The 12,567-nt window shown below is 38.9% G+C and overlaps 1 protein-coding gene across 1 annotated transcript in view; it reads right to left on the bottom strand.

Moving 5' to 3' along the window:
* KCNH8 (potassium voltage-gated channel subfamily H member 8) overlaps positions 1-12,567 on the bottom strand; it is a 364,361-nt gene that overhangs the window by 23,809 nt on the left and 327,985 nt on the right. The window contains exon 12 of the mRNA XM_024197376.1: positions 645-683. Coding sequence (XP_024053144.1) covers positions 645-683 — 39 coding nt within the window. The remainder of the gene's footprint in view (positions 1-644; positions 684-12,567) is intronic.

Below are 12,567 nucleotides of genomic sequence, written 5' to 3' on the forward strand. Positions count from 1 at the left end.
AAGATACAAATTTTGGGTGAACAATCTTTTGAGATTTGCCCATCACTCCTTGTCCTCACATTTTACAGCATGAGTTTAATTTTGCTATTCAACTTGCACTATCAGTTTACTGAGTAAACATTATACAATTATTATTGTTAATGCAGATACAATGAGCCAGACCTTTTCAATCTGACATGTCCAAAAAGTCAAGAATATAAAATGTAATAGTAAAGGCCTGTCTGTCAAGAAGATAATAATGGCCTCCCTGAGAACTATTCTGCTATATAGAAGTCTGATGAACAAACTGTACAGAACTCCGATATAAGAAAGAACTTTATGTAAATTTAACTTTCCACGTCTATCATTTGGGTTGAGTAAACATTCCCGGCTCATCTTTAAAACGAATATGCATTAATGGAACATCCAAATCCAGCATCTGGATGCTAAGATGCCTAAGCATTTAGGCATAGAAAATGGACATTTATGAGGTACATCTAACAGCAGTTTTAGCATTCAAATGCAGGATCCTATTTAAGGGCCTGATTCAAAACCCACTGACATCAGTGGGAGCTTTTCCATTGGTTTAAGAGGGCTTTGGATCAGGTCCTAGGCACTTATGTTTCAAAGTTAAGCTCATCATATTTAAAATCAGACAATCATACCTGAGATAGTGTAGACTTGTTTGATAATCTTGATATTACCTGAGGAGGGAAAAAATGTAGTAGTAGCAGAAAATAAGTGAATCTGCACAGATTTGGCTTCCAAAGGCAATTTTATATGATGGAACAGCAAGGAAATCTCATAATGAAACAAATGTATATTCCACAAATTAAATTCAAAATGCCACTGATGATAATGAAACGTCTTTGAAACAGACTCTGTCAGGATCAAGTTGTTGACCAGAAAATGTACCTTCCATTTTAAAGAAATAGGGAATTCCTGTAAAATTAACATTTTACTCCAAAGTAAAACAAGACTAGGGACATGACCCTGCACTGGACATACATGGATGGATCTCTGCACAGGGAGGCCCAATGATTTTGATAGGGCTCCATGTAGGCACAGAGTTCGTTGTAGGATCGGTCCTTAAATAATGTAGGAATCTAGAACAGTGACAGGTATGCCAACAATTTTCAAAAATGGATCCCTAAAGTTAGGCTCCAAACTCCCACAGAAAGTCAAACTACCATCTGTGCCTTTGAAAATCTCCTCTTTAGGCTCCAAAATAAGTGTCCTGATTTTCAAAAGTGCTGACTACCCAGCATCTCCCTTTGAAATCAGAGGGATCTGTGGGATGCTCAGTCTTTCTGAAAATTATACTATTTACATAGTTGTCTACATGCAAACGCTAGGTAACATTTTCAAAGATTAAGGGCCAGATTTACAAAGGTATTTATGGGTCTAAAAATGCAGATAGGCGGCTAGTAGGATTTACCGAAGTGCCTAAGCAAGGTAGGCACCTAAGTCCCATTTACTTTTAATCTTTGTAAATCTAGCCCTCAAGCCCAGATCCTCAAAATTATTTGACTTCGATGGGATTTAAGCATCTGAATAACGTAGAGGATTTGGGCCAATTCAAAAGTAACTTAGGCACTTAGGAGCATAAGTCACATTGAAAGTCAAGGGATCTTCAGAGCATAAATAACTTAAGTGCTTTTGAATATTTTACTTCAGCAGATTAATTTTAGTAACCCATTTTTGAAAATCTTGGTTGTTTTGTCATTAGATCAGAGCTCTTGCAGTTTATAAGGCTATTAGGCAAATAGTTCTGTAATTACTCATAAAAATGAAGTCATTATTATTGCCACACAAATGTGTGCTTCCCCAATGTTTAATTTTGTCTAAGCAGTAAACCTATTCCACATCTGCCTAGCCATCAGAGTGTGGATTAATCAGACATGTTGCTTACATAAACTTAGCAATAATTCTCAATACACTGAAAAGCAGAATAACCAGAATCATTACATTGTGTAAATAAAGCAAAAATATGGTCCTGCTCCTCCTGTGTCAGCGAGAGAAAATGTCAGGCAGCCCTAACTGGAGCCCTGATATGGTCAGATGTCAAGCCCTTTCGGCTCGGATTGTAATCAATGTCAGTGGAAGGAACTCAGCACTTGGGCCCTAGATAGTTTGGAGCAATGGAAGCATTCAGTGTGCTAAATGCTATAGTTTAAAAAAGTTCAGTTTAATGTGACACTAAAGGCCTGACTTGCATGCACACCTGCACCCAGACACACCTGGTATTAATTAGATTAATTTAATATAGGGGTGTATAGTGCCTAGCAATTTGGGGCCTCTAGACACTACTGCAGTATAAGTGTTAAATATATGTTGATATAATATTAATTGATATCTATAAAACCAGCCACATGAATTAGCAGTTTAACAAACAGAAATATGAAAATATTAATTTGCCTGCCAGAATCTTGCTTGGGTTTTACCAAGAAAGGACTTGTGTGGGTGCGCATTGTTAAATGTGGGCAAAGATCTTCTCCTCTTTTGAACTTTCTTCCCCCAGTATAAAGGAGAGTTATATGTGCAGCCTTGACAATAAGGAAATACAAACTGCTGCATGGAATGGCTTTAGCTTTTATGTATGCTTTCCCGAAGCCTGCTGGAATTGCATGCATTCAGCTGGGCTGCAGGGGCTGAACAGCATTTCCCCTGCAGGGAATCCACCTGACTGCCAGGGATTAATGCTGTGCCAGCAATGAGTGCACTGAACCTTTCTTCTCCACCACTCTCACTGTATCCTGCTGGTAACCCAGCTACTGTGGATTTGCCTGAGGGAGGAGGAGGAGAGAGCAAGCAGCTGCCTCAGAGCATTGCTAGTAGGGAAAGGGAAATAATGGGGGTCAGAAGATGTATGGAGGTACAGGCTGGTGAAAGGTAGCTCAAGGGAGGGACAGAGGTTCAAGGGGGAGCAGATTGTTGGTGACAGGTTCCCTCTTGAGAATGTCCCCCATCCTCTCCTCCCATTGGTTTCCCTTATTCTGTCCATACAGCCTGTTCTCTCTTTTGTCCCTGGCCCCATAGTTGGGCAGTTTCAGTTTGAATCAACACATTTGGATAAGTTATGTGTGCAGGAACAAGCTAATCCATTTCATTGAAGCATGCCAAAGTAAAGAACATTATAATTGCATATCTCTGGTATTCTAATACTTCATTAATAGCTGACAAAGATAAATATTGTGTCCGTTTTACATAAAGGTGGGGCCTGAGCTCATTTGCTTTGATAGAAATGATGCTCGACGGTAAACATTTTTGAGACCCACACACCTAATAGATTGACCTGAAAGTGGGCAGAGTTTTCTGAAAAAGAGGCATTCTAAGTCTCTTCTGACTCTCCTCTCCAAAAATATAATTCTCAGAGAGAAAAAGAATACTAATATACAAGGGCATGAACTAAGAGCAGGAAAGTTAAAAACTGCAGTATCCACATAACCAGGGTTTCACCTTCCTGCATTTGACTGCATAAATTTAGTATCAGTGGAATTATCACAGGACCTGAGGAACTGTCCTAATTTCCAATCTTCTAAAGCATTTTTTTGCTTTAGGACAATACACAGATTTCCTTAAAGTGTTGTGTGGCTTCCATGAAAAGAAAGAGGACACACAATTGTACATACTGTATGCTGTGTTTAAAAAAGAAGTAAGGTTAAGGTTATAAACACATTTTGAAAACAAAGTTAAAGAGGTATTTCCCAAATAGACATATTAGGAAAATGTCACTAATGTTAATGTGAGTCATGCTAAAGATGCTCAGAGGATCTGATTCAGATTTCAAATACAGCACATGTATCCTTTTGTATCTTGTAAAACTTTGTACACAACACAGTAACTGATTTCACAAGATACAGTGGTAATAGACTAAGTACCAAGATCAGAATCAAGTCCAGTCTCAATTTGATGTTTCCCTAGGATTGTTTAGAATCTTAATGTATACATTTTGGAATTTGGTACATTCGGTGCAACATTTGTATTCTCTTCTATCAATGTTCATTGTAATTAAGGTTAAGATTTTGTCACAGTTATTTTTAGTAAAAGTCACAGACTGGTCATGGTCAATAAGCAATAATTCACATAAGCCCAAGTCCTGTTGCCCAGGGGGTGGTGGTGGGGGGAGGTTTGACAGCCCGAGCCCCTCTGCCCAGGGGGGTAGGGTGACTGACTCGCTGTCCGGGGTTGAGAGCCCAAGCCCCACAATCCAGGGCTTACCCCACCGACCAGGGCTGACAGCCCAAGCCCCCCGCCGGGACTGAAGTCACCAAAAATCACAGAATCTGTGACCGCCATTATGAACTCCTATCCTTAATTATAAGGCCAAGAATGGTACTTCCACGTCAGAAAAAGCTGATTATTCAATGCAGGAAGTAAATCCAGATCTTTTAATCATCTGGAGGTGATTTTTTTCTGGACTGAGGTTATAAAATGGTAACCCCCGGTGGTATAGATATCTGGTAGATCATCTATGGGGATTTTCAGGGTAAGCCAGGGAAAATGTAAATAATATATATACAATCTGTTCAAGAGGGATTGTAAATCATATTTTGGAAAAAATGAATTTAGAGGTACAGCCAGTATCCAAATTTTAGGGATAATGAGATAAACATTAGAGTATATAGATTTGCTGGGCTTGAAAGGGTAGGGTTTGATGGATCATGTTGTCTTGTTCTGGCTTAGAAGGTTCAATATTCTTCATAGCAGGGCTTGAGTCTGAGCTTTAGGAACAAAGCATGCGTATAGATTTACTGAGTTCTTTGTAAGTCTGGGTTCCTAGAATATGTTAATAATATTTTGCATTTTAGGGAACAAAAGGCTAAAACACTGTGTCAGAAAAGGATTTGGAAGCACAAACTGGAATATTAATATGCTTAGTTAGTATTAAGAAGTACACAAAACTGTTTAAGGATGTTGGCAATATGTAAAAATATAGATCAAATGCCATATGCTCAGTTCATAGGGATTTTACTGACTGGTAATGGAAAATATATGAGCACATAACAAGGGATTACCATATCACTGAAAAGCTTAATGCCTCACACATGTTCATCCCCTCAGTTTTCCTTAATCAGGAAGTTCCTCAATGAAATATAATAAATCCCTTAAATCACAGCCCATTGACAGAAATACATGCTACAGGAGGTCTTAGGTTAGCTATAATTGTTACTGTAACTACACTCCATAATTTAAAAGCATATTTTCATGGGCATTTGGAAATGTCTCCTGTCCCAATATCTTCTGCATTTTAATTTTTTGGTTTATCAGCTCTCTCTCTCTCTCACTCTGGCAGCCTCCTCCCTCTTACCTTTTTTACACTGCCTCTGGCTGAATGGAGAATAAATAAATTCCCTAGAAACTGATGTCTTCAGCACTCTGGGTTTGTACAGTATGCTGTGTAAGCAGCAAGAGCTGAGTGAATAATCTGTATTGAGTACCTTATTCTGGAGTTTAGTTTCTGATTGTGAATTGTCCACCAGCAACATATAACTTTCTCCCATTAATTCATTATTATATTCAAAATTATTCCTGGAATAATTTTGACAAATAATCATGATTCTATTGATTTTGTGTGAGTATTTAAAATGTGAGTTATGTTGGTTAGTTTTTATTGGCCATGTAGGTCACAGAGTTTCTTTTCTCTGACTGGATGCATATAATGTTTAGATTTAGATTTCTGGTGCCAACACTCACGTTTACAAGTTTGAAATTCACTTTCCATAAATATTCTATAAAGTGAACACTCAGAAAAGAGAGGCTAAATTCAATGAATAAATTATTAGTAGTGAAGTATTCACTCACCTTCCATCTAGACTGTGATGGTTGTACTCCTTAACACAGAACTTATAGTAATTCTGCTTAAAAGGTAGAAATAGAGGAACCATAATAATGGCAAAAAAAAAAGCGAGCTGATATAATTTTTTTATTCTGTTTCTGTGTGCACTCTTCTCTTTCATTAAAAACAAAACAACCCCCCCACCACTATTCCTAGGATTTTGTGCCACTTTGAAATCATGAATTAAGAAAGACACCTTTTATTTATGTAGTAAATCCTACACCAGTGAAAAGAACACCATCAAAAGAAAGGAGGTAGTCAATGAGGACAAAATGAGATAGGAGAAGCAATTGTTAAAAGAGATGGCAATAGACCTTTGTACCTACAGCATGCTATTCTAGCAGATAATACTTTTGAGACAGCTTCCAGGTTATTACAGACAAAAGATATATCAGAAAGAACACTAGATATCTTTCCTATTTGGTTACAGTAATTGTGGAGGGGACATTTTGATGAGGATTTACTGTATGTTTGTAAACATTACAGCTAACACTGAAAGCCTTAAGAACAATAACACTCCAAATCCCTGGTCCTGCAAACACTTATGAATGTCCTTAATTTTCCTGAGGTGAGTACAGTGAAGTATGTGCATAAGTATTTGCCAGACAGGGGCCCTGGGTAGGAGGAAATCTGATTAGAAATGTTCAGTGCCTATGTGAGCAACCTTGGGAAAGAGAGGAATTTAAGGGTGAGATCACCAGCCCTGCTCCAGCTTCTTTATGCCATGGGAAAAGGGCCCTAAAAGCCTCATGTCTATCTGGGGCAGAATTCCCCTGGAGTAGGAACTATGGAAGTCAGCTGCAATATGGTTGTTCGAGGACCCGGTCACAAGCCCTGCTGTAGGGGGCAGGTAAAGGATAGGGCTGTGTGCGTGCACGTGTGTCAGGGGCAGGGCTGCAGTGACTCCAGGAAGTGATGCAGCCCATAGGGTATCCCAGTTAGGTTGCCATAGTTCAGACAGACTCTCAGGGCTGTCTAAGTTAAGCTGGAGGTGTCTCCAGGCCCCAAAGCAGCCCAGGGTCAGGAGGGTGCAGAGATGACAAAGATGCTGTGGTGGGTGTGGAGTTTCTATGTAATAATCTAGGAATGCTGCTATGTAATTTATGAATAATGCAGTCAACCTGTCAATGAGGCAAAGTTACTGTCTAACTACATGGGTTTATTAGACTTTCCTATACAGGGCCACCCTGGGGGGGGAGAGGAGGGGAGAGGGGGCGGCGGCAAATGGGGCAATTTGCCCCAGGCCCCACAGGGCCCCCACGAGAATATAGTATTCTATAGTATTGCAACTTTTTTTTAATGGAAGGGGCCCCCGAAATTGCTTTGCCCCGGGCCCCCTGAATCCTCTGGGCAACGCTGTTCCTATATGAATATATGATCTAGCTTAATAAGGAGCTTTTGCAGGAAAGCATCACAATGGATATTGATAAACAATGCCCCAACAAACATTTGGGGGGCAATTGTAGGATAGTGGCCTACTTCTAAGCTTCAGCCTGAAGTTACACAGCTGTTTTACCATTGCTGGGAACCTAGGGAATCAAAGGGACACAAAACAGATAAAAGGGCTCTCTGGAGAGACAGGTGGCGGGATTGTTGTCAGTGAGCTCTGACAGAGACATGTCCTGCAAAAATGTCTGAGGAAGTTTGGGCCCTCCCTGACTTCCAAAGATTGGGTAGCCTTAGGAAGAGGCAGTATGTATATAGTCCATTTTCTTGTTTTAAGATTTTTTTTTTCTGAAATGCTTTTGTTCTAAATAAATAATACTTTTCTTTGAAAAGGCTATTTGGTCACTGCTGTGGAGGGCACAGAACTGCAGGTACTGGACACACATCAGGCCTGCTGAGGAACCATAGTTATCAACTGGAGATGGGAGCCCAAGGTCTGGTCTGAGAGTGGGAGAATTATGTGATTCCACACAAGACTGGTGACTGCCTAAGACCTGAGAGGGAAGTACACTTGATAAGACTGTAGCACTGGCCTGACATGAGTAATTAACACATGGAGGGAGGCCTCATTTTCTGGAAGATAGAATTAGGAACATAAATGAATCATCAGGTTGAAAACAGAATGTTTGTGCCAAATAAGATAAGTAAATAGGTGAGTGGGCTAAGAAGACGGAATGTCTGAGCCAACTAAGATAAGAGGGAGAACACACAGGGAACTATTTGTTATGAACTAGATAACAAGGGACAAAATAAAGTTAGGAATGTAGAGATGAGGTAAAGAGGAAATCAAACCGTGGACAGCGTATGTTGCACAGGGATTGGTTCCTGCAAAGTAACCAGCCAATCCAAAAACATATGATGCAATGTATAGGAGTAAATGCAATGAGCTGTGTAATGTATATAAAGGGAGAAGGTTTCTGTGTAACTTTGAAGTTGTGATGTACCCTGCATCCATCCCTGCTGCCTTTGAGCCTGATCAACTCAGAGTAACACTGCTGTATGCCAAATAAAGATACCTGAGTGATGAAGGCTGGAGTCGAACTGAGTTCTTGGGAAGCCAAGTGGAAAGAGATCTTGGAGGGAATCCCAACAAAGACCAGAAGGGGTCAGAGATACCATTAGCTTGCTAACTATGACAGCCACCATAGCCCCTTTTCTCTGGCAGTAGAAGTTCTGTGTTATGCCTCATAGCAGTACAGTACATAATTTCACTCTAAGTGGGCCAAATACAAGGCTAACTGAGTGAAATTTAATGGCCTGGTCTGGGTCCCACACCATTAACTGTTTGATCCCTGTAGGCTTGTATGATTCCATTGCCCCCAGATTGTGTCTGAACCTACATACACCTCAATTCATATCTGCCTTGGGACTTCTGCTGACTCAACAGAATGCCGCTCACCTTATTTTTCTTTACTATCAACTGGCTGGGGTGCCTGTTAATTTTGCCTGAAACAAAATGGAATGCAGGGGGAAGAGTTTGGGAACAGATGCTAAGCTTATCTTGCCTATCACTGTATGTGATCATAATAAAGACACTGATGTGAACAGCTTAGAAAAGATGGAAAGCAACGGCAAGAGAAATGTGATTCAAACAGGAGCCATTAAAATACTGTTAGTGCTGGCATTGCCCCAGATTACTTATTTCATACATAAAGCTTCTTCAGATGGCTTCCAAAGCCAAAAAAAAATCAGGGAATGATCCAGCAATAGGTCTTGAGCATGTTTAATGGATTGTACCATCTGTGCAAGAAGCAGTTTTGTTAATAACCAAATTCACCATGTGGCCCTGGACTATCAAACATGAATGCCAAAGCAAACATAACAAAAACAATAAATTCAGAAAGGGAAAGCAGAACAGAAAATGGTTAGTTGAAAATAATAATCCCTAATTCATATCAAGTGTCTCACAGTCCCTTTCAGACTATACGTACCATACAGAGATTACGTGACTCACAAATAATAAAATTCAGCCATTCTATGCCAGCATCCTATAGCTATTCTATAAGTGCTAGCTTTCAGGAGGGATATTATATTAACCAAATTTCACCCTGAATTATTAGAGTTTGCATATCTAAATTCATTCTGAAGTTTAAATTGGCAAAGTTCACTCCCCTTCTCCCCTCCCCAGCACTCAATTTGGAATTTGGTAAAAAAAAAAAACCCTCAGATTAGCACCCCTATATTTTGCAAAAGATATATTTAATTACCACCATTGGAGGTTTTTAAGTACAGGTTAGACAAACACCTGTCAGAGACAGTCCAAGTATATTTAATCCTTCCTCAACATGGGGGGGCATGGACTAGATAACCATTCTTAGGTCCCTTCCAGCCCTGCATTTCTATGATTCTATAAGAAGAGATTATCACTGTTTCATATCACAACCTACATGCAGTACCTGCAGCAGCACAGTTCCACCTAATATCATGTGGGATATTAGTTCAGTACTTACTTGGAAGGAAGAATGCCACAAACTGAGCATCCATCCATTTCTTACATCTGGCTTTGCTTGGAGGTCTCCTATCACAGTCTTGCCCAGCCCTACTTATCTGATGAGACCACAGTACAATCATAAATTAAAATATCACTGTGTAACTATTTGTAAAACACAGGCCTGCTACTATTATTAAATTAACTAACTTGTGGCTATATATTTCACTGCTCCAGACAACAGTTTAGCTGAAAGCTTGTTCCTCCCTAAAATATCAAATTATACACTGCATGAGCTAGAGATGGGATTCTGATAATGCCAGCAACAGGGTTTGCCACCTTTTCCTCACATAAGGTTCACGGTCCTTCACACCAAATATTGTACTTGCCCAGGATGGGTCTGGTAGTCTTGGTCACTCTTCTAAACTGACCCTGGGACAATTTAACATACAAGAAGAAGAAGAGAAGCCTCTTTCTCATATAAGACCTCTCTGACTCCCAAACACTAGTCACAGACATCCAAGTTCAATTTTGATCAACAACCAACAACACAGGGAGCAGCAGAGCTAGCTACCCCATATGCCCTGCCCCATCAATGTGCTACAATCCTAAGCATGAGAGATTCTCTCTAGATGCAAGGTGGCATTTTAGTCTCTTTTCTGGGCAGGAAATATTTGAACCATCAGCTAAAACATAAATAAACAAACTAGAAAACGCCTTACATTAGACTACAAAGTTGCTTCTTTGATACATGCCTCACAGGTTGCAGGTGACCAGAGAGCAGTAAGCAAGCCTATTTCTACGTAGCTGGTGTCTTGTCTCTCTCTTTTCCTCCCTCCCACCAAAAAAATATGACAGACATGTTGATTAGCCAGCTAACAATTTTCCACCGAAAAACATATCTGTACAGGTGATGTTTTTGCTCTATTTATAGGGCATGCTGCATGCCAGTTGTTAACATACGGCTTTTTGGGAGGGTATACAGTAAAGAAAGAGGGAGGGAGAGTCCAAAGCATAGTTTTAAAAAAATAAACTTATTTTCCTTTCCATTAGTTTTTTCCCCTCTTTTCTCCCCACTCTGATCTCCACTTCATCCTATGTCTGAGCTATTAGTCGGTGCAGTCTTTTTTGTAATTCCTTGTGGAACCCAATACATAACCCACACATTTCAGGTAACAATTGATAATTTATAAGGATTCTGGTGGCACTCTGGTAGGTTGATTGCTGAGTCTATTTCCCCCCAAATGGAGATATAGATGTACACTAAGGGAACTGTTCTAACAGATTAAGTCTACTTACAGAAACTTTAAATCTAGAAAACAATCCATGTGTTTTCTTTGTTGAACACATTACATTTTATTTATTTCTCTTTCTCTAGGGGTTCCACAGAGCATTTTTTGTTTGCTAATGAAATACCTCTTTAGTTTCTTTATATGCAGAACAAAAAATGTTATGTTATCTACTCAATACCTAATGAAACTGAAAGCTGAAATATAGAAATAATGTGTATCTATTGAGTGCATGAATTGTTGATTATATGCCATTTATACAAGTATTCTTACATATTACTGCATTCCTGTTTCAATATACATCTTGATATGTATGATTTCTAACAAGTATAAACATATGCGTTTAACATGACAGTGACGATTCAGAAGTAAGATTTCACTACTACTGTACCTGTACAACAATTTTTAAATAAATCCACATAATTCAATTTTACTTCACACTGAATAATAAGACTGTTTAGTGTAATAATTCTTCCAAATTTAGGGCCAAACTGTACTCTCCATTACACCAGTGTAAATTTAGAGTTGCTCAAAAGAAGTCAGTCTGAACTTATGTCAGTGTAACTGAAGGCAGAATTTGGCCTTTATAGTATATTTTTCTGCTTTTCTGTTGCAGACACACAAACAACATGTTAACGTTTACAAATCAATATATGTGCAATGTTCCGTGGCACAATGATACATACTGGAAAAAAATTACACAACATCCCTAATATGCCTACAACAGAAATATGGTTAGGTTCCTAGGCAAATACTCCGCTGAAAGCCAAGAGTTTTTCCTGGGTGAAACTGTGTTTTATACCCTTCTCGTACACATTTTAAAAACATAGATAAGCTGCTTTTCTAGACTCTGGATTTTTCTACATGTAACCCTCTGGTTAAGCTTTATAATCTGCTGCAGAATGCAATAATCCTGGGAAGTGAGGTGAATGAGGATGGAGAGAGTTCAAAATGATTCAAAAGCTAAAATTAGTAGTTAAGCATTGTCACTTATTCAATCTCAACACTGTAATTACAATAATAATAAACAGTTTGCCTTTGTATAGGATTGCTTATCAAAAAGTATTATGGGTCCAATTGTGGAAATGCAGTCCATGGGGCTACTCACAGGAGTAAGGGTACCACAATGGGATCCTATTTTATGTATAGATAATCCCAGATTTTAAAAAAACTACATTCAGATGGAGTTAAAGTTACATACAAGTAATTTAGGATAAAAGACACAACAGGTATTTCGCAATTATCCCCAAAACAAGCATTATAATCCAGAAAATTCAGAATTAAATTGAAAAGAAATCCAAACATCTTAAGATCTGGAAGTTAAAGTACCCAAATCACCTTATTTCTGATCTGTAGTGACACCATACAATAGCTGCACAATTATGATTAACGAATATTAGTATTTGTGGTGCTGCAAATTAAATTTGATTAAAATGATTTTTAAAGACATCATATTTCTTCTGTTTTGGTCCCTCAGGGTGGCACTGCAGGACCCCTGGTGATAGGACATCTCATTATTAAAAATAATCTGTAAATGCAGTAAAATGCCAGAATCTTGGGAAACAAATAAAAAGAATTGGAAATGA

Source organism: Terrapene carolina, unplaced genomic scaffold, assembly GCF_002925995.2.
Source record: "Terrapene carolina triunguis isolate 2854851 unplaced genomic scaffold, T_m_triunguis-2.0 Scaffold84, whole genome shotgun sequence".
Taxonomy (NCBI): Eukaryota; Metazoa; Chordata; order Testudines; family Emydidae; genus Terrapene; species Terrapene triunguis.